Source organism: Falco rusticolus, chromosome 18 (genome assembly GCF_015220075.1).
Source record: "Falco rusticolus isolate bFalRus1 chromosome 18, bFalRus1.pri, whole genome shotgun sequence".
NCBI classification, from domain to species: domain Eukaryota; kingdom Metazoa; phylum Chordata; class Aves; order Falconiformes; family Falconidae; genus Falco; species Falco rusticolus.
The window spans coordinates 5942858-5966436 of NC_051204.1; the positions used below are offsets into that span (position 1 = coordinate 5942858).

The window sequence follows — 23579 nt, forward strand, 5'->3', positions numbered from 1 at the left end:
CGCTTTCGCTTGGAAGTGGGGGTTCAGGGAAGTTCAGTACTGGGTCACAGAGCTTCAGAGTGTGGGAAAAACCCAAGGCGCTGCAAGCAAGGGAGGGCAGCTGCTGCCACCAGAGCCACTGAGGTCCCAGTGGAAGCCTCAGATTGCCCCGTGCAGCCGGCAGCTTCCTCAAACCCGGCCCGACCTGGGCTGCCTCAAGGGTGTACGAAGGGCTCCAGCTCCCAGGAGAAGGCAAGAGCCGGCCCGCAGTGCTGAGGACACGCGGCCCCTGTGTGCGGTGGTGCTGTGACACCCCTCTCCTCTGGTAGCTACCACATGCCGGTGCCACCCACCCGAGACGCTGTGCTGCAGCCAGGGGCCACCGCTGCAAGGCGACGGGAGGCACTGGCAGCCCCGGGAAACGCTGAGAATAAACGAGGACCAGCACCCTGGCAGCAACAGGTCAGCCCTCAGAAATACAGCAAGGAGAGCAGGGCAAACAGAAGGGGAGCCCCCCCCCACACCACCGGGCACCGCAGTCACTGTGACAGAGAGGAACCTGCTTCTTTGCCAACCAGTTTTATTGTTCAAGTCCAAAGATAAAGCAGTTAGATACTCACACTTGCAGCAGCTAGTTAAAACAGGAGGCATGAAACTTGGATCAGGTGGGTGCCGAAAGCAGGCGATGGGGACAGTCCTGCTGCCAGGAGCCGCCCCTCCCCACCTGACCCGGCACCCGGAGCACAAAGCAGCGCAGGGCCGAGGCGCGCCGGTTCCTCCCGCACCCCCAGCGCGCTGCAGCTCCTCCTTCACGCTCAGTTTACAGAAATTAAGTGTTCTCTCCAGAGGCAGGTGACAGTCACGAAAAAGGCTGGAAACAGCCAGCAAGAAGCCCTTCGGGGGCAAGAGAAGCATTCAGCCCCCACAGGTGGCTCCTGATTGCAGCTGCGCCCAGCAAGAGCAACCGGCACGTAAACCCAGCACATCCAGCTGGCTTACAGCTGCTCAGCACCGAGCGTGCGTTAAAGCATTCGCCCTGGCAACTGCCACAGAAATAACATTCAATGTTCACCCACACAAAACATCGGGGAGCACCATTTTCCAGCTACCAGCACGAAGTCTTAAAATAGCGTAAGGACTCTACCAATTTGCTGTGGCCAACGCTCACATCAGCGCAGCAGTTACCTTACCAAGGGCCTGCAGTGATACAGCCTTATAGCTGCAACTCATATTTATTTCATAACATCTTTCTCTTGCTACAGAACAGCACTTACCCTCGCTGAGGTCAGCTTGAAGCCCTGCGCTCCCAGCTCAGCCAGAACGAAGACGTAGCATTGTTCCTGGCAGCATAAATACATGTATTTGCAAATACATTTTTCAAGGCTAGCGTAAATAAATTCACATTTGCCCCGTAGGAGCAAGTCCTTAATTACAGATCAGAAAGGGGCTCTGCTCTGTTCTCAAATCGTAACATGCTGTTGCTGCAAACCAAGGCCGGCAGGAGGATGCAGCCAGCTGGGAAGCCCTCTCCTACATCTCGTTTTGCTTTGCTTGAAGTGGTGAGAAGTAGAAATCGATCAATTTAAAAACACGGACATAGTCACTTCACCATTCTTTGGTACGGACATTGGCCACAATAACCGACTGGGACATTTGACACCACAAGCACATGGCACACCGAGTTTAAGAGGTGCTTGATATTTGTTTTCTGCTATGTTAAAAAAAAAAAAAAAAAAAAAGGAAAAAGAAAAAGGGGGGGGTAAGGAAACGCTTCCAAAAAACCACTCACCAGCCACGTGCCCAGAATTTCTGCTGCTTTTTAAAACACACACCATATTCGTAATTAATTTTATCCCTGGAGAGTCCAACTGGAAAACCCCAGCTATCGTTTCCGCTCGCCTTTTTGTGTCCTTTTCTTCTCCTTTTCCTTCCGCTCCTGCTTGGCTAGCTTATCCTTCTCTCGCTGGAGCTTATCTTGCTCTTTTTTCTTCTGGAATTCATCTCGCAGCAGCTCCCGTTCCAGCTTCCTGGCATTCAAAACATCCTCCACATTTGTGTTTCGGAACAGCGCTGGCAGCATGTTAAGGGCAGACAATGCTCTGGCTGAAGCCGCACAGCTTTCCGCTCTGCAGCTGTATTTTGGAGCTCTAAACTAGACCGTGGCTTTTAGCATGTGGGCTGGTTTCTCCTCCCTCCCCCTTTACCTTCTGACTCCCACTTCTGCTTCCTCACCAAGCAGGTAAGGAATTTGGGAATGAGGAATGGAGAAAGAAAAAGGAACCTCTGCTTGTTTTTTGAAATAGAAAAGTCAGGCAGAGTAAATGCACGCTCCCTAGAAAGGGATTTTTTCCTAGAGAAATCAATTTGCCTACAGGTTCTTAAGACTGATACAGAAAAAAATACGTAAAACCTCTACAAACCTAAGAGGAAGAAAAATAACATATGGTACAGCTTCCTCAAGTGGCTTCTGTACAGCTGTGTACGACATGTATGTCTTTACATATATGCACATGTACATATGTGTACACATCGTCACGGTCTCATGTCCTCCCTCCCACAGCAACCAGTGGCAAATCCTTTGGGAGGAGCATTAGGAAAAGCAAGTGGGTGTCTCCTCTGCTGCCTCTTCCTCCTAAATATCAATAATGTAGGGACATGAATAATTTAGGTTTGACTTTTTAATTATGTGGTAAAATCTGCTTCCATCTTAAACCTGACAGCTGGTGAGCTCAAGGAACATCCCAAATTACCGTGTTGAACAAGGACCAAGTATCCTGTGTTTTATTCACCACTGAAGTTCAGCTGCACCACAGCCTTATGAGTTTCACAGTTTCTGGTGCACTTTTAATAAATCCTGACATGATTTACCTCTCTGGACACCAGTTAACACTACGCTGATATTCTGGGAGAATTATCCTTACTAATAGGCATGTTCCGTCAAGCTTCAGAGGGTGGAACAGGGAAGGAGGGAATAGAGGAGAGATAAGAGCACGGCAGGATCGATCTCAGCTGTGCACATGGGGCAGACAGACCTTTAACTCTGATTACAAGCAAGGTCAGGCTACATGAAAAGAAAAATGAAAAGGCTAAAGAAACAGGGAGTATCAACACAGATAAGGAAGGACAGGAAACTCACCACGGAAGCTGCCCTCCTCCCAAAAAGCCTGGGTGACTGAGAATTCAAAGGATACATTTTTCTGATGCAATATTTACAGCTGTCGCAATCGATCCATCCTGTTCATCCTCACCAGTGAGAGAATTAAGGAAATATGAGCATCAGTAATGAACGTGTGCCTCTATACAGTCACATGTAACTCAAAACACGTCAAATAACTTTATCAAGCCACAAGGAAGCAGCTACACGCTCACCCAGACAAAGACTGGGCAAGCAGAAACCCCCACGTTCAGCTCCCTCCTGCTGCTGGCGGGCCAGCTGCAGTTCCCCCCTGTTCAACTTTGCTCTTCAAGGAAGAACTGCTCTTCAGCACTGCGAAGAGTTTTTAAACTCCCCCACTCTCCACATACTCTCTCTTAAAAAGGATTTTTGCAGCAGATTTCTCATCAGAAAGCAAGAGATAAATTCAATACATTAACTACCACACACAGAGTTACCCGGAGTTGATTCACTCTTCTGCAACACACCTGGACTGGGCAAACCTCACCCAGCCAAGCACGTGTGGATGGGGAGCATGGAAACAGCAGAGAAACATCCTCAAAGGAGTGTCTGCTGGTGGCGCTCCACAAACTAGGAGCTTCCATTTTTTTTCCATGTAAGTTATTTTATCGTGGAGAAAGAAGATTGAAAAAATTCCCCAATTCTCCCCAGTAGACACTGCAAAGCTGGAAAGGCGTTGTTTCAGATTTTTAATAAACATTGTCCTTCAAAGCACCGAGTGTCAACTAGGTCAGGAAAAGGATATTCCTCCTCGTCCGTCACGTTGGCATACTGGGCCAGGAGGGCAGCTTTCCTCTGCTTCTCCTCCTGGGAGACCTCCTTTGGCTTCACCACAATCTTGGCCTGCTTCTCCATCATGCTGGCAATGGCTTGGATATCATCTGGCAAGGAGAAGAGTCAGAGCATCAGTCAGTCCCTGCAGACATGGCAGCGAAGTCCCAGCTGACAGATGCCACATGCAGCTGCTTCCTACATCATCAGTCCCCAAAGGGCACTGTCCTACTGTCACACGCTGTGTCCTGTCTGCAGGGAGGCAGCTGTCGCTGGGGGCAAATGCACCGAGCTAAAGGGAGAAGTCTCACCCAAAAATAGCCCCCACCCTCCTCCCACAAGCCCTCTCACAAGGTCACTGGTGATGCTGTCAACACAGAGAGCGCGCGAGCTGGCTGTTTTGGAGAACTCGGCAATCAGTAAGACTTGGCTAATGAAAATCCATTTTACTCCAAATTGCATTTCCCTTCTGGTTATGAGAAGCTAAATATATTTATTTAGCTACATACTTTAAACCACAAACAAACAAACTCTGAAAACTCAGTGACTGATGGGTTTTAATACTCTCTCTTTCCTGCCTACAGAGGGAAACACCAGCTGATTTACCTTTCAACACTAAAGTCCTGCTGCCCATTTCTTGAAGTGACATTTGGGTTTTGACACCATGTTTTGTTGTTGTTTTTTTTTTTAGTTTAATAACTTATCCTCAGCATTCTGTTATTCTAAGTAGATATTGACTTCTTTGGAGATTTACCCTTTAATGGAACCACAGTGAAATATTTAAATTCTTGCATTTGCAACAACCTAGACACACAGTGCTACCTTCTTTCTGTGACAAGTAACAGGTAACCAACAATATGAGCAAGAGGAGTCCAGTAGCAGCTCCAGCAATTCCAATCACTTGTCCCCAAAAGAGGAATTTTATTTTATTTAATGCACAGAATAGCATAAGTTTCCCCTGTCCCCACCCAAAGGCAACGTTAGGCCAAGGACAGGTTTCAGCAAATTTTCAGGGAAAGCCGCTGAACTGCTGCATAGTTCAGCCACCTCATCTATGAGAAGGAGATGAGAGATGTTTGTGAAATGCTGAGGTTTAGACAAGAAAAGCGCTATATGAGTACAGGCCTCATGATAGGGGCTCACTTGGAGAACTATTTCTAGAACATCATCAGCCAGTGACAATATTCTGATTGCAACCAGAACCAACAAAAAACCGCAAAGCAAACAAAAAGCAGGATTTACCCAAAAGGGCTGTTACATTGTCATGGGCTACAGTTAGGTCCCTGCCGTTGGACAGTTACTAATTGAACCGTGCAGTATGCTTAAACCAGCAAAATCTTTCCAGCATATGACTTCGTTGTACTCCAGACCTCTGCTCAATGACCAGAACAAGCCTCCCGCAAGGAACAAGACCAAGACTGAGGTCTTCACTCCCAAGCCAACAACTGAAGACAAGGGATGAATTCAGGGAGGGTACAAAGAAACGGTGGGACTATATACATGACTGGGAAAGGAGCAGCATTAGTATAGCAGCAGCCTCATAGAGCTTTCCCTGCTACACGTGTTTATGGAAAAAAAGGACAGTTTTAAGAGAAGATTTTGAATGAGGAAATTAAGGATGCTTCCCTGATGTGTGCTGGGGTGAGCAGCAGCAGAAGGAACAGCGCAACTCTCCACAGGTGCAGTTGTATAAAAAACCCTGCTCTCCAAACCAGCACATACTGAAGTAGCAAGGCATTTTATGCCATAACTGCATCTACCACCACAGTTCCGGCTGCCATCACTGCATTGTTAGTGTTGAACGGAGAGAAAGCCCTAGGGGTTTTGTGAAAGGAAACTGAAAAAATCCTTACAGGGAAAAAAAGGGGGCTTTTCCTCTTCAGGATTATGAACCTAAAAGCAGCAGAATGCTAGGGACAGCCAGAAGTGAAACTACTTATCCTCATTTCATATTTCAAGACAAAACAGTAAATAACAGCAATGGCAATGAGAAGCAAGTCAGATCAGCGACCATAGTGGCAGCATTGGTTTTAACTCCTAACAGGATGAACACACAGTTCTCATCTTGGTAAGGCCCTGCAAAGTACTCATACCAGGAGAAAGGCACACCGAGCAGCGACACTACCTTCTTTTTTCTCTTTGGCGTCAACAATCTGAGATTCAGACCACTTCTCGACTACTTCCCTGCAAACATCGTTTAAGAGATCTTCTTCCTAGTAAGGGAAAAGAGACTTCTCAGCCTTGGAATATAGTTGGTTTGCTTTAAACAAACATGAATCAGATACAAAAAGTACCAGCTGCAAAGAATCTGAACACCCAACAGTAAGTTCAATCATTACAGCTTTTCACACAAAATCCACTCGTTAAACGCACACATGGGACTTTGGTTAACCCAGGACAACACAGATTATGCAACACACTTACTTGTTGACACAGCTCAGGACTAGGGAACGCCTTGACCCGCTGTGCAAACAGGAGGTGTCAAGGCTGCGATCCAGCAGCCGCCCTGCACCACGCCAGGCGAGGCCGCATCACTGCGGCAGTTTACTTCCCACATGACAGCTCTAACAACATACGCTGGTTTCACAGCAGCTGCCTCTCTAGGTGCAACAGCCCTACAAACACCGGCGAAAGGCAATCAGAGTATCTTTGCTCTAGAAACCTACTGCCCAGCATCATCTCTCTTCTTGAGCAAGGCTGCGGAGAAGCTATGCAAAGGCCACCTCCAAGCCAATAAATTAGACTGGATAGCACATGGGTCAGGGCCAGCACCGAGCTGAAGCCACTTTAGTGGTACCGACAGACCATCTCCTCCCACCAGCAGGGATATTCTTGTCTCCATTGACCTGCCTGGAGCATCAAACACATCTAGAGGTGGCAGTGGAATGCACCCACGCTGTTGTTCACTACTGAGGAAGACTAAGCTGCAAGGAGAAAGGAAACACACCTAACCAGCAACAGGATGGTATTTCCATCACCAGATCTTCGCTTGTGGAGCTCCACCATGCCTAGCTCTCTCCCCGTGCCCAAGCACAGCTTCTCGCGGGACTGATCAACATCAAGCTCCAGCAGCAGACAGGCAACACCCTACTGTACCACATATCAGCGCAAACGGTCACAGCATTTCTGCAGGAATTGCCCAATATGTGAGTTCAGGTTAGGGAAGCTCAATCCAGGCAAGAAACACGATCCTGATAAAAAAGAAACATGTTTTGAAGAGTTACGGAGAATCCCTGCTCCGGCACCTGGAGCCCCTCCTGCCTCTTTCCGCACTGACCTGGGGGGCCGCAGAATTGTCTCTCCCACAGGTTCTCACTACTCTCTCTGGCTGTTGTTCTGCAGGGTTTCCCCACCCCCCCCCCTTAAATCCGTTATCCCAGAGGCGCTACCACCATCGCTGATGGGCTCAGCCTTGGCCAGCAGGTCCATCTTGGAGCTGGCTGGTGTTGGCTCCATTGGGCATGGGGGAAGCTTCTGGCAACTACAGAAGCCACCCCTTTAGCCCCCACTACCAAAATCTGGCCACACAAACCCAATAACCTGCCTATGCCAAAAGGTAGCTGTGAGAGGCAGAAAACCTGACAAACTGCCTAGAAAATTTCTTATATAGGTGTGCAGGAATATCTATTCCTCTACCGTCTGTCTCTTTCCCCTCACCTTTCACAGCCAGGTGTGCAGTAATTGGCATTTCAAAGAGGAACACACCAAACCCTTGCACACAGGCTTCCCACCAAGTTCATGATCCTCATCTTCAAAAATTGCGCACTAGGTACCTAAAAAAAAAAACACCTTCAAGTTCCAAGACAGGCTGCCACTGAAAACATTACTCATCCAGCACAGCAAAGCTCACCTGCACGAGGGACAGCAAAAAAAGTTGAATTCTCCACAACAATGGGACAGACCAGGAGATTAAAATATACACAAAAATCTCTCCACCTTTTGCTCCAATACTAGTAGAAACAGTAACTCAGAATAAAGTCCTCCCACAGCAAGCCTACCACCGCTAAGCACAAAATTCTGCACAGGCAGGTGGCAGGAGAACCAGCATGCAGCCATCACACAAAGTGGCCAAGCACCGAGCCCATGGGCACAGTTTGGGGCCGCACACGCAGCAGAACAAGGTCCCTGGGCTGGGTAGGTGATGCTGTAAGGACAAACACGTGGGACACTGGAGGCTGTGAGAGGAGGTGACGTGCAAACAGAGAAAGAGCAGAAGGATGAAGGGTTTACGACTCCCACGGATATCAGACTCCATTGAAGAATTCAACGTGCCTTTAATGAGAACAGATCCAGAGGACAAGGTGATGCCTAATCTGCTAAGATCGGGTATAAGAATGGGTGGTTTAGGACTGGGAGAACCCAGTGACCCTGCTCCCACTGGGAGATGACACTGAGATCCACGCAGGAACACCTACTGGATGAGCAGACCAGCAATGAGGATAACGTGCACAGAAACACCACGTCAAGTGCCAGTGACAGGGACCCTTCCAGACCTCAGACACACAGTAAGTCACAAAAAGATAACAAAGGTCAGCACAGTTCAAGGACACAGAAGACATGAAGGTTTTTAAATGCCAGAAACACCCATAGTAAAAGGATAGTCCTTGATGGATGGGCTCGCCCAGGTACAGGGAATACTAGCCCACTGGAATTAAGGCTGGCAAAATAATAAGCAACTTAATATTAAGCCAGGAGTGAAGGCTGGGAAAGACATATTCCCTGAGCACCTGGTTTCAGTGTGTGGGAGGAAGAAAAATCAGGCAAATGATGATAAAGAAATGGCAGCAAGTGGGAAGGAAAATCAACAGCAGAAGACTAACAATGATGGCAGAGACCTGAGCAACCTTCTAATGAGGGTTTGAGCAATAAGAAACAAATCGGGTATTTGTCTATCGCTGGAGGCAGGCCTATGAGGGGAGAACCCAAAAGCGAGACGCTCCAGCAATCCCAGAAATGGTGAAAAAACAGCCTTGGAGGTGGAGAAATGAAGAAACGAAAGACGAAGATGACCGCGTGCGAACGGATGCAAATGAAACATCAGTGAAACACGAACGATGGGGCAGCCTGGGCAAAACTAAACTGTCACAGAAGGAAGCAAAGAGAAGTTCTGCCACGCAGCGCGGGCCCTTCAGTCTCACTGCAGTCTGGACGGAGACCTCTAGCAGAGCACTGACCTCTGTGTCCCTCGGAGACTCACTCCCCACACATAAGAGCAAACATTACCAGAGAGCTGAGGGTGCAACTACCAAATATTTTCATCTAGTGTTCCCCAAACAAAACAGAAATTATGTTGGTTTAGAGGTTAGTAAAGTGAGATGGATTCTGTCTGGTTTAAAGAGAACTGAACAGAAATAGATCTCAGTTCTAAGTTTCTAGATTTGAAATGGTTACATCTGAATAAACTCGGGGAACTAATGCATGATGTTGTCATGCATGAGGCGCCATGGGCACGACTGCAGATGTTGACTGGAATTTATCCTCATGAGGGTTGTCAAAAACAAACAAAAAATTACCCGGAGTTTGTGTATAGAACAAAGACAAAAGACTTGGCAGGAAAGGCCCCAAATTAACTAAATGACTTTTGAAACAATCTTTTAATACAGAAGTAAGCACAGTCTACAAATAAATAATAAAAAAAATGCACCGACTAAAAAAAAAGTAATTAAGAAGTTTTGAGGTTCAAGAGACAAAAACATTTTTCAAGAAGTGCAGAAAAATCAAACTGGGCTTGAAATTGCAAACAAAGCAAGAGTCAGCTGTGACAGTGTCACAAAGAAGAAAACGAAGAGAACGAACCGGGCTGCGGTGCAACACATACGGGATAACGACAGCCCAGAAGTCAATGAACATGAAAACCCTGCACCAGTTCTCAAATCAGGCAGCAGTGCAAGAGGAGGGAAACAAAGAGAAAAGGGGAAACATCAGAACATAGCACAGCCCCCTGCGGGGCAAGGGCCGGCTGCCGCGCTACGTACCTCCAGGAAGAGCACGCACAGCAAAACACGAGGGCCAAGGTCTGCTGGAGGAACAATGACAACCTAACACAGCTATCGTTGAGCCACTCCAAAGCACTTGTTGTTAAACATCATGTTTTAAACCGCACTTGGGCACTACCAAAAAGCCACCTTGCTCCCCAGCTAAACCCTGTGCCCTCCGCAGAAATAATCCAGGACCCTTTTCTTCCTTTACACCAACAGCCACGGTCCACAGCAGCTGCCAAAGTTTCCAATCAGCCTCAAAACTGGCACAAACGCTCACCCCAACAAACAAAAAAATCCCAAATAAACTCTGGACACCTGAAGGGCCCCAAAAGACCCCCAGAGGTGCCGAGAGCCCCTGGGGAAGGTGGTTATCGGCCCCAGGGCTTCAGGGGAGCTACGCCCGCCTGCCCCCCGCCGCCGGTGCCACACGGGGGCTCTGGGCCCAACGAGGGCGCGGCCGCCCGTCGCCTCCTGGGGATGGGGGGTCCCGGCGGGGAAGCGGAAAGCTCAGCAGCGCCGACCGGGCGGCAGCACCGGCCGGACCCAGCCCCTCACCCCGGGAGGCTCCTCCCGCCCGGCCCTCACCAGGCAGGCAGCCAGGACGCCGCACAGCGCCTCCAGCCGCTCCTCGTCGCTCTCCTCTTCGCGGAGCAGCCCCTGGATATAAGCACCGTAAACGGCGCGGTCGAGGCCCAGCGCCTCCAACCGCGCCGCCAGCCAGGCCGCAAAGCCCTCCGCCTCCTCGCCGGGCGCCGCCATCTTGGAGCGCCGCCGCCGCCGCGCATGCGCCCGCGGCCGCCAGCGGGGGGCGCGGCGGGGGGCGCGGCGGGGGGCGCGACGGTGGCCACGAAGGACAAACTTGTGGCGGCGCCGGCGGGCGAGCGGCTGTGATCGAGGGGCTCAGCCCAGCGGTGTCTGAGGAGAGCGGCTCAGCGATGGCCGTGGCTGGGCCACGCTACCCTGAGCACCCCACTCCTTCCCCGCAGGAGCGGCGGAGGCGCCGCGGCGGTTGCGCGGCCAGCGGTGTGTCCCTGCGCGGCCGCCGTCAGGGGCGGGGCGGGGCGGGGCGGAGCGGGAGTTTCAACGGCGGCGGCGCGGCGCTGTGAGGGCGCCATGGTGGGCCCAGCCGCCCCCCGGCCTCTCCGCGGAAAGTCCTTCTACCTCGACCTGCCGAGCGGGCGGAGCGCACGGGAGCTGGCGGAGGTCATCGGGCACCTCGGCGGGGTGAGCGGCCGGGACACCCCCCACACCCTCACCGGGGCCCCAGGCCCGAGATCCTGAGGGCTTTCAAGTTACCTACTGCCCTGTTCTGTGCGGAGCTGTTTGTCCCACCTCTTCGCTTGCTACTGTATTTTGCTGAAATGTGTTCTGTTCTCTGGTGAATAGAGCTTTTCCATGCTGATGCATGATGTCCAGGGTCTTTTTCTCAGCTATTGTTGTTCGGTGGTTTTTGTTTTTTTTTTTTTCCTGAAACGCTTGAGAAGTAGATAATGGTAGACAAGAGTCATGGAAGTCTCAATCCGAAGGTGCTGGGGACTATTTGCAGTGTATCTCTAGGTTGTACGCTGTCAGTACATCATAGGTTCTCCTTTTGGGAGACAGCAGTAAGGAATGGAAGAAGGAACTGTTTGTAGAGATGAGTACTTTCAGCAGCCCCTTAAGTGTGTGTGGCCTTAAGCCAAAGGCAGTAGTTCTTCTGAGCTGAAACAGTCCTGCTAAAGAGTTGAACAGTTTCAGAGCTGCTCTAGTTTGTCTCTTGCTGCAGGTGACCGAAAGCTTCCTAAGCAAAGAAGTCAACTATGTAGTTTCCAGCAATAAAGAAGCTAAACGAGACAAAGCCAGGACTTGGACTGAGAAGCGGAGCAGCGTAACTTCAGAAGATGCAAAAGCCATGAGCCCAACACCTTCTGTCCCCAAAGGGAACCGTACCAGACCTCACCAGAAGCCACCAGACACTGTAAGAGCTATAAAGGTTTAGGCTACCTCAAAGTTTGGCCGAAGGGATCTGTAAAGTAGAACCAGAGAAGTGTTGGAAGGTAAATTTGTTCCTGCTCTGAGCGAATATGTTGCGTGTTTAGGGCTTTCTTTTCCCTCCTGGTCTGGCTGTCCGTATTTGTACCCATGTTCCTTGTGTTTGTGTATCACTGTCCATTCAAATGTGTGTGCCACAGCTTTGAGCTGGTAAACCAGCATATCTGCTCAAATGGCAGAGGAGATGGAGGGCTTGGCTGGCTTCCCAGCAGAATGGGGAATCGTCCCGCTGCAGAAATGTGTCTGGAAAAGCAGAGAAATGTAGACAAGATAAAGCTGTTGCAGGCTTTGGATGCATGCTCCCAGACACAGGCAGGGCAAGGCCACTGTAACTTGGGAGAAGATCTACGAGGGCAGCTTGCAAGAAGGGATTTCTCTATGTCCTATTCGCCCTGCCAGAGGTGGGCTTTCTGGTCAGTGGTGCTTGTGGCCAAAACTCTTAACATCCTGTGTTGAACGCTGGTGTCTGCTGGAAGCTGTGACTGGGGAGAGCCTACTACCCCAGTCTAGGCTGTGGGCACTTCTACTAGCTGGATCCTGACCACCTGCAGGTGGAAAGCCTGAGCTGATGCCAGGGGTTTCACTCAATCACTCATGATGTTTGTTCCCCTGCCCTTGCTCACAGCACTATCCGCTTGCCTTACAAATAATTTAACCTATTTGCTGAAATCACTGGCTTGCAAATAAGACTTTGTTCCCAGGAAGGACTAGCAAGAGTGTTCCTAACCCCTGCCAGCAGCTGGGATGTGGCAGGTAGAATTTCTGAGCTAAGCTGCTGTTTCCTCTTGGCTCTGGGGTATTCACTGCTGTTCAATAGAAGCCAAGCCTTGGCTGAATGGCTGCTTAGTGTAGATCTAATGGGCACCTCTGCAGTTTGCACTCCCTGGAGATGCTGCTGTCTTTGAGATAAAGTCTTGGTCAGCTTCTTGTCCCCGGCAGAGACCAGGTATCACTAGAAATCACTCTTACTGGACAGCCACACTGTCCTCAGCTTGCCACTGCCTGGTAGATTTTTGCTTGAATGTAGTACTTTGCTTCTTTTTCTGCAGGCACTGATCAGCAGGGGAAAGGAACTGCTGCAGAAGGCCATGAAGAATCAGGTGAGCGGCATGTGGATGGACTTTTCTCTAGCTGGGTATATTCAAAGTACTGCTGAGCAGTGCGGAACCAGTGCCAGCCACTTCTCTAGAGCCCCCGCCCTGCTGAAGGAAGCAGGTTCTTGGGCTGGTGAAGGTACAAAGCAGTTACTTGTGGCCCGCAGAATATTGTGCAGTGCTCCTGGTCACTGTTCTTCATGCAGCCATGTCATCCATCCATGTTAGTACTTCTAAGGCCTGCCCCAGGTATCTGGGTGCTCAACACAAGAGAATTATTAACACAAGACCCGTTGTTAAATGAATTTTTAGCCTAGAAAGAGCTAAAGCCGTACAGCTGGGGAAAAGGCCCCCCTGTGGTCCTTTCACTGGTAGCAAAAGTGGCCAAAAGAATCTCAGTGCCCACTTAGAAGCTTATGCTATAGCAGGAATTAAAAAATTGACCTAGAGGCTACTGTTAATTTGGGATAGATAAAGCATGAGTTCAAACCTTTTCAGCTGTGCCCTGATTTTAATAACAGCTACGCAACTGAGCAACAGGAAAATCTCTCTAAACTAGATTTAGAGCTGCATGTGCTCACACAGCCGTCTCTGCTTTGAGCTGTACCTTGCCAAACCTCTCTGTACAGGACACCTGCAGTGGCAGCAGTATCCTCGCCAACGCTCGCATGTGGGGAGTCCGGATCTTGCACGTGGATGGTATCCTTCCCTGTAAGCTGAAATCCCGCTGTTGGTAATTAGTGATTTTTGAGACAGGTGGAGCAGAAGCAATGTAGGCCAGCGTGGTATGGCAGAAGGAAGAAATTGCAAGCAATATTCAGTACTTGGCTGATGCCATCCTGGCCATGGCTACCTAGGTCTGCCCTTCGAAAACCAGATTAACTTGTATGTATAGAACCGGCTACTGTTGCATTTACAGTAGCAAGCACTGAGTATGTTGTAATATGCTGAAGCCGTAAGATTATAAAATGTTAATAGCTTGATCAGTGCATAGATTTGTTCCAAAAAGACCATTTTTGCTAATTGACTGGGAAGCACAGATCATGATAATGGCAGGATCTGGTTGTTTTTAATTAGGAAGTGCTGATGTTTGAGGGGCTATGCTGGAAGGCACTTCCTGTCTCAGTGATGAATGGGAAGGGGATGACAGGAAAGACAGATGGTGAAACTCTGATACTAATATTAGGTCTGGAGTAAAAGGTTCCTTAGTGTCCAGTGACAGTGGCACACAGCTGTGGCTGAGCTTGTCTGGGTGCATGATGGAGGCAGCCACAGCCCGTACGTGTTCCTAAGCAGCCAGCTCTGCTGAACCGCAGCGGTGTGGCAAGCCTGTCAGGGCTTGCAAATGTCAGGGTCTGGTCTGCATGCTGCAAAGTTCCTAACAGCATCTCATTTCTGCAGAGACATAAAGCCAGCCTTTGGCTGTGCTAAAGAGCAAAACCGGACGGCATCCCTCAAAGCACTCTTCCTTGGCTGCTTCTTGGGCAAATTAACCATGTAGTGGCGATGCTCTGCCGGGTGATGGTGGGCTTAGGCGCTGTGCTTTTCCCTGGTGCGGGTGAGTGGAGGTAGCTGCAGCTGGTGGAGGGGAAACAGCTCACCATCTCTTGTTGAGCTATGGCTCTTTGACATCTCTCCTGTGCAGAAATGTTGTCATATGCTCAACAGCTGCTGCGTGCCATCTCAGGAGCAAGGAAACAATGCCAGAAGACAGAGGTAACAGATTGAACTCCAGCCAATTTGAGGTGCTCGGGATTCCTCGGTAGCTCTAAGCAACGCTTTTAGCTCCTCTAGTGCTAATGGGCTAGTAAGTGGGGTGATCTCCTAGGTTTTCATGCAACACTGAGCAATCTGGTGCTTCTGTTTATTGATGGAGATGACAAAATGAAAAGAATTTTTCCTTTTATAAAGTGGGGGTAAAACCAGGTGAGAATGGGGCAGCTGTTATCAACACCTGTAGCACAACCGATACAGATTTTGACTTGTATGGGACTAAGGGTAAAGCAGATCATATGGGGCAAGTACACTGGCTTTTTGAAGGATTTCTTTTTAGTGCATTGGATGGTCAGTGAAAAGGTAGGGCATAAGATCAGAGAGTGGCAGCCTGTACATCGTATTTATACTAATTCTAGGTAACTTGGGAGGCAAAATATCAGGGGGAGGTGATAGTCTGTGATGTAGGAGCTCTGAAGTGGTGGGTGAGACTGCTGCAATCTTGCTTTGCTGCTCTGGGATCAGTAATTACAGTTCTGCCTGTGCTGGCTCCCATACTAAATATGTCACTTTTTCTTTTAGGCAAAATGCCTTGCATCTGCATCAAAAATTCACAAAGGTAGGCCTGAAAGTTGTGCTCCTATTTACACTTAGATGCAGAGCTGCTTGAAGAAGCCTCATTCAGAATTTGAAAATCTGTCTGAAACTTCAGCAATCCCAAAAGATGCCAACTGTTAAGGCAATTTCTCTTGAATGGGGTTTTGTAACTCCTTGTCCGAGTCTAGTTGCAGGCTGCCAATACAGCTGAGGATATTATGCATTTGGTTCAGACATGTTTTTTTAAAGTCCCATAAACCCTTTATAGCGCAGCTCCCAGATCCTGAGGCACCTGAGAACTGTGCTGCTGGCACCGCATGTCGAATCCACTGGCTGAAGTTTCAAAGAATAATGCATCCTACAGAGGAGAGCATGTTCCTCACAACCCACTCACTTCTGTTAGGCTGAAATGTACTGCTGAGACACCAATCTAGGGATAACACTTCCAAAGCAGGAGCGGGGGGAAACAGATTCTCATCTGCAATTAGACAAGAGCCAATTGTGGTACCAAGATTGGCACCAGTGACGTAAGTTAATTTGTGACTTGTTTGACTGCTTGTCGGAGAGTGAACGCTCAGTAATACCTCGGAGCAGACTTCAGCCTGGATTGTGTGTGTGACACTTGAAAGATCGTTTCCCAGTTTGGGGGGAAAGGTGGTAGAAAAAAAGGCTCGAAAAGCTGTCGGATAAGGCAGATAATCTGCTGCAAGCTCAGAGCTCTTTGTGTGGCACACTCTGAACCCTGCCTGGGGACTTGTGGTAACAGCTGAACCATTTGTCACTGTTCAGCACTCTGCCATAAGAGCTCAGGACCTGTGCACCAGTCTGAGTTTTATCTAGGGCCCTACACATGGCCTTGCTTTCAGAAGTGCTAAGCATTTGGCAGAATTTACATGGAAAAATTGATCCTGTACTTAAATAGCTACTTTAGCGACGTAACAGCACATTTGATGCAAGCTCAGGATGAGGCTTGAGCAGCTAACTGGCGAGGACAAATGGAATCAGCCTTTCTGGAGGTTGAGGTTAAAATTTCTTTGAAGAAAATAGCATTGCGTGCCAGGATCGCAAGAAAAACAAAACACCTCACCCTGCAGAGGCAGTAAGAGGCATTAAGAGGTTTGGTTTCAGGGTCAGGCAGATGCCCTGTGGGAATACCTTGATGTTTGTTTGTTTCTTAACTGGACCTGTACGCAGATTTCCAGGCTGAGTGTAATGTTATCACTTGTGAGCTGAACATACCTGTGAGACAGGAAGGACGTGGTAGCCTCTTCTCCAAGCCTGGCTCTGAAAACCTTTTCCCTGAATGCACTTCTGAGACTTTCTTCTGCTCCCTTAACATATATTATGCCTCTGTGGGAAGCATAGCTGCTGCTTGCCCTCCTCAGGGACCAAGCGAAGGCCAGATGCTGTTTTTTAGTAGTGTTCTCATGCCAGGCTTGGCTATGCAGCATGTTGGTTTGTCTCCAGCAGCTCTTACTGCTTTGACTTAACCGTCCTAGGCTAAGCCATTCTGAACTCCAAGCTGTTGTGTAAAGGTAAATGGAGAAAAAAAGGTGCTGGAAGGGTTGATAGGGAGCCCTGTGCTTGTGCAACTGCTGCTGCAGTCTTTCTTATGAGCGGCACGTTGCATTGAAGGGTGTGTGACAGTTCTCCAATTCTGACTCAGATCCTAAGGCTTGGGGTGAGGCTGCTGACTGGTAAGACTGAGTAGACATTAAGGATGCAAGAGGCTTAGCTGGATGTTCTTTCAAAGGTGGAAACGCTCCATGGTTGGGCTGCCTCTAGGGTTTGGTCACCCTACTGAATACTTTGGGGGCGAGGGCTGTTGTAGGTTACTCAAAGAGCTGTTTTGGCTACACTTGGCCATCATTTTGGGATTCACAGGTGTCAGAAGTACTGATGAGCTTGGTTCTGTAGCCCAGTTCTGTTGGGGAATGAATGAATAAATAGGGGAATTTGGCCAGGGCAACTTCTAACAAGCTTGCTTTCTAGCAGGAAAATTGAAGCCCCCTTTTCTGAAGGTTGAAGACCAGAGCAGGTAAATGAGGTCTTCCTAAATATCATACCTTAACCTCAGGGGCTCCCAGGGAGGGAATTCTTTACTAGTTTTATTTGCAGTGAATATTCTGGCCACAAGGCAGACTGTGGCTGCTTTGAAGACCCTGTTACACGCTGGGAAGCTGACACCCTCATAGAGGGAGGCAAATGGAGTTTAGAGAAACAGTCTAGGTGGCTCATATGTTGGGGGAGGGGAAGGTGTTAGATGAGACTTGACAACAGTTTACTTCCTTGCTTGGGTTCCATTTGTGATCCTGAGCAGGTCACTTAATCTGCTTGAGCCCTCTGAACTGAGGAAAGAGATTGAAACACATGAGGTCAGGGCCTGTAACTTGATTACAGCATTCAGCACAAGGGGATCTGATATATGTGGTGTTTCTAACAACTCTGTAACCCTAACAGTATCCAGAGTGCCAATTAATTATTCTGAAGGCAACATTTAAGTCGCCTGCAAAGTCAAACGTTAGGTTTTACGTGCTGCACGCAATAAAGCATGAAGGGAGATGTGGTCTGGGAACCAAAAGCTTTCTGTGCTGCTGTGTAGCTGAAAGTGCTGCACTGGTGGCTGCTACCATGTCTTGGGGGCAAAAGGTGGTTTTTTTGCTGAGAAGGCAAACCTTCCTTCTGTCCAAAACATGCCCCCCCATCAGTGTAGTTACTGAGGATCAGGTTTAGTACTTCCAGTGAGAAATGGAAAACCTCTGGGACAGCAATGGGCAGTATCTCATCATAAGTGAGATGGCACCTCGAGCTCCTCTGGGGGAGGGACAGTTCCCTAACCACACTATCATTGCCAGAAGTTTGATGTCCTGATCTGCTGCTTTCAGGCAATTCCGGCCCTTCCATCAACAGTTCAAAAGCTTTCCTGACCTGAACTTCCTAGCATCCAAAAGCTCCAGCCCATTTGAGACTCTGAAAAGCCTCTCCAATTCTTGCAGAGCCAGGTAGGTTGTAGCTCCTTCTGTGCAAGCTTTTAACCTGACTGCCCTGCTAACTGCTGACCTTGCTGGTTCCTGGGATCTAGAGAACCACTTGTCTTCTGGACAGGGGCAAAAGGAGCCCTGTTCTGGGTCAAACAGCTGTTGCTCAAAGGCAGCACGGCCTCCCTGGCCGTTATGCAGGCAGCTGAGCACCTGCTGATGCTGTCAAGTGAGGGCAGGGAAGATCTTTACTGTTACCTTGCAGGGGTGTGGAAGGCTGTCCCGTGCGCAGCGAAGGGGAGAAGAGCCCCCAGTCCACACCGGTCACTGTGCCAAAGAAAAAGAAGGGATTTTGTGAGTGCTGCCAAGAGACATTTGAAGAGCTGCAGAAGGTAAAGGTTCCCCTGGGACCTGTTTCCTTGCAAAAGTTATGGGGGCCACTCCACAGCATCATTAATCACGTCATGCCTGTTTTCAGTACTAACTCCTTTTGGAAGGAAGGCAGATTGCTGTATGTACAGCCCTTACGGTATCTAGACAGATCAGCCTCGTAGATGAAAGCCATGATATATCTGTGCTCTGACCTCCTGGTCTGGGCAAACAATGGTTTTGAAGGTTACAGCATGCCATGCACATCTCTGGGGCTAGGAGAGCCTCGAGGATCATCCTGTTACCTAATCTGTAGGGTGGGAAGCCCATTCCACAGCAGTCACGGGGCCACAGGATGATTAAAAAGGTGGGAAGAGGATTTTTGTCTTGTGGAAGATGTGGCTTGCAGAGCCCAGCCTTTTGTGACAGACAGTGCCGATTTGGAGTCAGCGTTTTTACTAGCTGCTGGGGAGAGCTGTAGGCTGTTGTTAGATAGAGACACAACCTCCTCATCAGCAGGTGTCTATGGGAACAGAATGCTCACTGTAAGCAACTGGGGGTAACGGCATTGCCTATGTTTCCCAAATCTGTTCCCAAACAACCTATCTGGTGAAAAGGCTGTTTGCCCTCTTGCCTGTTAGGCTGTGGGAACCAGCTCTAACTGCAGATTTCCCTCCTGTGAAAGGATAAGTGTTGCTAAAAAGGCTTCTGCCACCTTCCAGCATCTCCAGAGCCCCCAGCACAAGCGGTTTGCACTGGACGACTCGCAGTACACCCCTGTGGATCGTGTAATCTCGCAGCTCACTAACAACTTTGTGGAACAGTCAGCCAAGTAAGTCTTTGTGAATCTGATAATTCCTGGAGCTGAAAAGCAGCGTGGTGCCACGTGGCATGCTCGCAGGAGCAGGGTCTGGGTCCCCACGCTGCCGTGGTGCTTCTCCCTAGCTTGTGCCCTGTGCCAGGGAATTGGGCAGCAGGGAGCAGAGGGCCGCAGCTGACTGCAGGGCACACCTGGAACCTGCCAAGCAAAGTTTAGACAAGCCGTGGGATATCTCGTGTTTCTGTGGCTTCCCTGCTTCAGGAAACTCTCCGTGCACTTCTAGTGTCCCTTAAACTAGAAAGGGCAACTAAGCCCATCTCTTCTGTCCCCGTGCCTGATGCGAACCCCACTGCTCTGTAGCACTCCTGTGCCTGTGCCCTGGGCTGTTGAGAAGGCCAAGAGATCCCTTGTGCTGCCTGCCTTCTCTGCCAGCAGCAGTATCACTGTTTGCTGAGCCTCACCGGTCTAAAATTTCTTACTGCCTCCTGAGCAAGGACTTCAAACACCCTGCGCTGCAGAAAACACTTTGTCTCACTGGGGCGGGGGGAGGGGGGGGTGTTGCTAGGCCTAGAGTGAGCATTAACTGCTGGTTCTTCTCAGGGTGCCTTGGTCCTACCTGACAGATGAATGCTTAGTGCCTGAAGCACAGGTTACTGGAGGAATTGAGATGCTGACAGCAGAGCTGGGAAACGAAAGGGAGCAGCCCGAGCAGCGTGCTGTGGAACTGTTAATTGACATGGAACGCGGCCTGAAGACTGAGGGATGTTCCCCTTGCCTGCCTAGGGACAGGGCCAGTATTCCCAGAGAAGGAGAGGGTTTGTCAAGGAGCTGCTCTGTGGGGCTGCCTGTTGGAGCAGGACTCGCCCGAGGGGTCTGTGCTGCGTGTGGCTCTGCAGAGCAGCCTGTGGTGCAGGATATAGATTTGGGCTTGGCCCCTGACCTGGCCTGGGGGACTCTCGTAGCAGCCCCTCCTGTTGGAGAGGCAATTGCTTCTTCATCTGAACCTCAGGAACAGCGAGTGCATGAATCTGTTGGCCATCTCCCACAAGCGCTGCCTGTCTCCAGGAAACGCCAGCTTTCCTCTAGGCAGAGCACCCAGATGGGAAAGAAGCCCAGGCTGGAGCAGGGTGGTGGCCTCTCTCCATGTAAGCAGACAAACCCAGTGGTTGGTGGGACGGGTGGACAGGGTGCAGGACAGATGTCAGAGCCAGGCTTACCCAGTGTGATGGAGGCTGGCAGCTTGCCTCTCAGCACACAGCTCTCCAGCAGAGCTCGTAGCTCCCTTGGTTTGGACCTGTGCCTGTGCGAGAGCCCTGGGGACCCTGCATTGTGGCTAGGTTCCCTTGAAGCTGTGTCTGTGGGTTTTGATCCCACAGAGGCTGCTGCAGCCAGCACTGTCGGCAAGCATGGCTGGAGCGGAGTGAACGTGAATTCCCAAGGGAAGCATCTCAGAGGGAAGAATGAAAACGCACGCAGAAATGTGGATAGTCCTGATCTGGAGAACACAACGAACAAGACCGGGTGTCCTACTGGCTGGTTAACCTCCCCAAAACTGCCTGTGGCTGAAGCCAGATGTTGATGCTTGCTCTGTGTCAGAGCAGCAGAAAAAATAGCACATGAACCACCTGACCTCCCAGGCTACAGCAAAGAGCAGGTTCCATGCCCTGGATCCCTTCAGCCTTTTCTACATAATGCAGGGGCTGATCACCACTTCAGCAAAAGTTCTTCTGAGGCAGACTGGGATGTCCAGCTGCTCTCCACACTGACGGGTGTCCAGGACAGCAGGATTCAGTCTGTGGACAGGGACTTGCTCCAAAGGATGCATATCAATGTGAGGGACAGTGGGTACGAGTCTCAGCTCTGCTCAGTTCTGAAGCAGAAGTCAGAGCTTGCCTGAGCCGGCAAAGAGGACTGGAACTGCTGCACAGAGACCAAAGGAGCCTCTGTCCCTGTATTTCAGTCCTTTTTTGGCAGCTGGACTAGCTGAAACCACCTCCTGGCTGTTCTCTGGCCCCTTAGCGGGAGCTGTGAAATGTCTGGAAAGGGATTTACCAAGCCCCCCTCCCTGTCAGGGCCAGGAGGCCCAGCTGAAAGCTGGAGTGAGGACTGTCTGCAGGAGGTGGGCTCCGGACACTGCGGACAAACCCGGGCAGCTCTCCCGTTGGGAGCTGACGGGTGGTACGGTGGGTTCAGCATCCTTGGCTGGGATCTTCCCTCCTCTCTGCTGGCAATGTTTAGAGCTGGCGGCTTCCTTTAGCTCCTCACTGGGCTGATGACTGGACGGTCTCTCTGGAAATACCTCTTCAGCAGGAATATGCTCTTTGCCCTTCCAGACTGAGAGCATGGCCTGCTCTTCCCCTCACCCAGTTCTCAGAGGTGCAAAGACATAGCAGAGGAGGGCCGTGGGGGTGAGGTCTGTGTTATTCATGTCCATGTGGTTTGGGGTTTTGTGGGATGGATGTTTGTAACTGGTACTAAATTGTTTGGGGTTTTTTTTTAACAAACTTTGAAATAAAATGGAAGATGAGCTCCTACTCTGCTGTGCAGTGGGTAAAACGTGTCTGCTGGCCTAAGCACAGCTAACTTGAAGTTGCGTGAAATGTCCATCTACTGATCGGAGGTGGCTGGACAGAAACCTTGCTGGAAGGGATCTGGGGATGATGGTGGCCACCAGGCTGAATGCAGGGCAGCAGCGGTGCTGGTCATTTAAGATCACCCCATACGTAGCTTACCCTAGGAACACGGTCAGCAGGCTGCAGAAGCTGATGTAGCCAGCACAGGGGCAGCTGTGTGTGGGGTGGCCGCAGGAAAGAAGGATGCAGAGAAACTGGAGAGCAGTTGTTAGGAGACTATTGACATTTCCTGGGCACGCAGCCAGGGAGAGGCCGGAGCCGGGCTGGGCTTGTCTTGCCAAGAGGAGTTTCTGGAGTATGTAAAAGCAGCCTGTGACTTCTTGAAGGGCAGCTCCAAGTAGGATGGAGCCAACCTTTCAGTGATGCCCTAGCCCTGAGCTCGGGCTTCCAAGGTGCAGGTTGGGAAAAGGAAAGGCTCGCTGCCCAGGAAGGTCGGACAGCCCTGGGCCAGGCACCCAGAGGAGCGGGGTCTGCCTGTCCTTGGCGGTGTTCAAGCCCTGAGTGAAGGACAAACCACCCCGCCTTCACTGAAGCCTGAAGTGAAGCCCTGCTGAGCTGAATCATTTTCCAGTGCAACAGCCAAACTCCAGCTCTTCTTTACCTACTGAAGAAGCTCTACAGGGTATGAAGGGCTGAGCGAAGCCGCTGCAGGAGCTTAACCGCGCCAGGCACCGGCTCTGCCATGGGCATGTAGCTGCTTGCTGTCCCAGCTGGAGGGTAATCCCTGGAAGAGATAGAAATGGGCTTGGTGCACTGGTCGGCCAACATCTTGATGTGCGCAGTCTTCTGGAGGCAGAGACCAGCTCTGTGCCCCTTGGACAGCAAAGAGGGGTGACTTGGCTTGCAGGGTCCCTCCAGATCATTGTTGGATGTGACCAAAACTCAAGGGGGTCCGTTGTCCCCTGCAGAGACTGGGCTACCTTGCAGCAGCGTTGCTCAGCGGAGGAGGCAGTGAGCTTCCCTGGGGTGTTAGCAGAGGTGGCGTTGGGAGATCAGCTGCGAGGTGACAGTGGCGGTCCTTCACTGAGCACGGCCCTTCTGTGGAGGGGAGGGGGAGCCCTGGTTGCTGCCTACCCCCCTCCTAATGTTGACCAGTGACCTACATGATGGGGGTTCCTGGTCTCGGGGACTGTGGGAGCTGCTTTGTGGACCCTCAAGTTCCATTCAGGCCTTGGGTCAGATGTTCTTGCTGGAGATACACTTGCTGTCACCTGGTGTACACCCCCTTCCTGCAAAGCACCAGTCCCCTTTGTCACTGTGGTCCTGAGGAGGAGCAGAGTGCTGGGAGAGGCTGTCACCCATGGGCTGGCAACCTCACAGACCCCCCTGAGATACAATGCAGATGCTGGATCAGCTCCGTTGTGCTTGATGCCGCAGGTTCCTCACTTCAGTGTTGCGTTTGTGGCTAATTATTGCCCGGAGGAGGATGAAGGCCTGA

At 50.4% G+C, this 23579-nt stretch overlaps 2 protein-coding genes across 8 annotated transcripts; one reads left to right on the forward strand and one right to left on the reverse strand.

Annotated features, from left to right (window-relative positions):
* Window positions 1-542: 542 nt before the first annotated feature.
* Window positions 543-10691, reverse strand: CCDC43 (coiled-coil domain containing 43). Of its 2 annotated transcripts, XR_005107996.1 has the most exons (6): window positions 10492-10691; window positions 6051-6138; window positions 3900-4035; window positions 3171-3229; window positions 1769-2049; window positions 543-1319 (listed from the first exon to the last, which is right to left on the reverse strand). XR_005107996.1 is itself a non-coding variant. In XM_037411255.1 (5 exons), exons 1-5 carry the CDS (start codon window positions 10663-10665, stop codon window positions 1862-1864), a joined length of 645 nt encoding a protein of 214 aa, XP_037267152.1. In that variant the 5' UTR covers window positions 10666-10691; the 3' UTR covers window positions 543-1861. The 2 variants fall into 2 exon arrangements, 1 of the variants encoding a protein (XP_037267152.1); XM_037411255.1 differs by having other exon boundaries at window positions 543-2049.
* A 294-nt stretch (window positions 10692-10985) lies between these two features.
* On the forward strand, window positions 10986-22042 carry DBF4B (DBF4 zinc finger B). Of its 6 annotated transcripts, none has more exons than XM_037411324.1 (11): window positions 10986-11130; window positions 11672-11863; window positions 12987-13037; window positions 13661-13730; window positions 14677-14747; window positions 15327-15363; window positions 17334-17379; window positions 18227-18343; window positions 18585-18711; window positions 19411-19520; window positions 20109-22042. In XM_037411324.1, the coding sequence occupies exons 1-11, from the start codon at window positions 11020-11022 to the stop codon at window positions 21085-21087; spliced, it is 1911 nt and encodes a 636-aa protein (XP_037267221.1). In that variant the 5' UTR covers window positions 10986-11019; the 3' UTR covers window positions 21088-22042. The 6 variants fall into 6 exon arrangements, with proteins under 6 accessions (XP_037267221.1, XP_037267223.1, XP_037267227.1 ...); XM_037411326.1 differs by having other exon boundaries at window positions 17337-17379; XM_037411330.1 differs by having other exon boundaries at window positions 20885-21011.
* The last annotated feature ends 1537 nt before the right edge of the window (window positions 22043-23579 follow it).

What these genes read in the sequence shown, in the direction of transcription:
- CCDC43 (XM_037411255.1), bottom strand. Translation starts at nt 10,665, where the DNA reads ATGGCGGCGCCCGGCGAGGAGGCGGAGGGCTTTGCGGCCTGGCTGGCG. An exon ending in AACGTGACGGACGAGGAGGA is followed by an intron (nt 3,230 to 3,899) that starts ATATCCTTTTCC and finishes TAATTCTCTCAC; the next exon opens with TGGTGAGGATGAACAGGATG. An exon ending in AAATATTGCATCAGAAAAAT is followed by an intron (nt 2,050 to 3,170) that starts GTATCCTTTGAA and finishes ACATGCTGCCAG; the next exon opens with CGCTGTTCCGAAACACAAAT.
- DBF4B (XM_037411324.1), top strand. Translation starts at nt 11,020, where the DNA reads ATGGTGGGCCCAGCCGCCCCCCGGCCTCTCCGCGGAAAGTCCTTCTAC. An exon ending in TGCATCAAAAATTCACAAAG is followed by an intron (nt 15,364 to 17,333) that starts GTAGGCCTGAAA and finishes CTTGCTTTCTAG; the next exon opens with CAGGAAAATTGAAGCCCCCT. An exon ending in TCCAATTCTTGCAGAGCCAG is followed by an intron (nt 18,344 to 18,584) that starts GTAGGTTGTAGC and finishes GTTACCTTGCAG; the next exon opens with GGGTGTGGAAGGCTGTCCCG.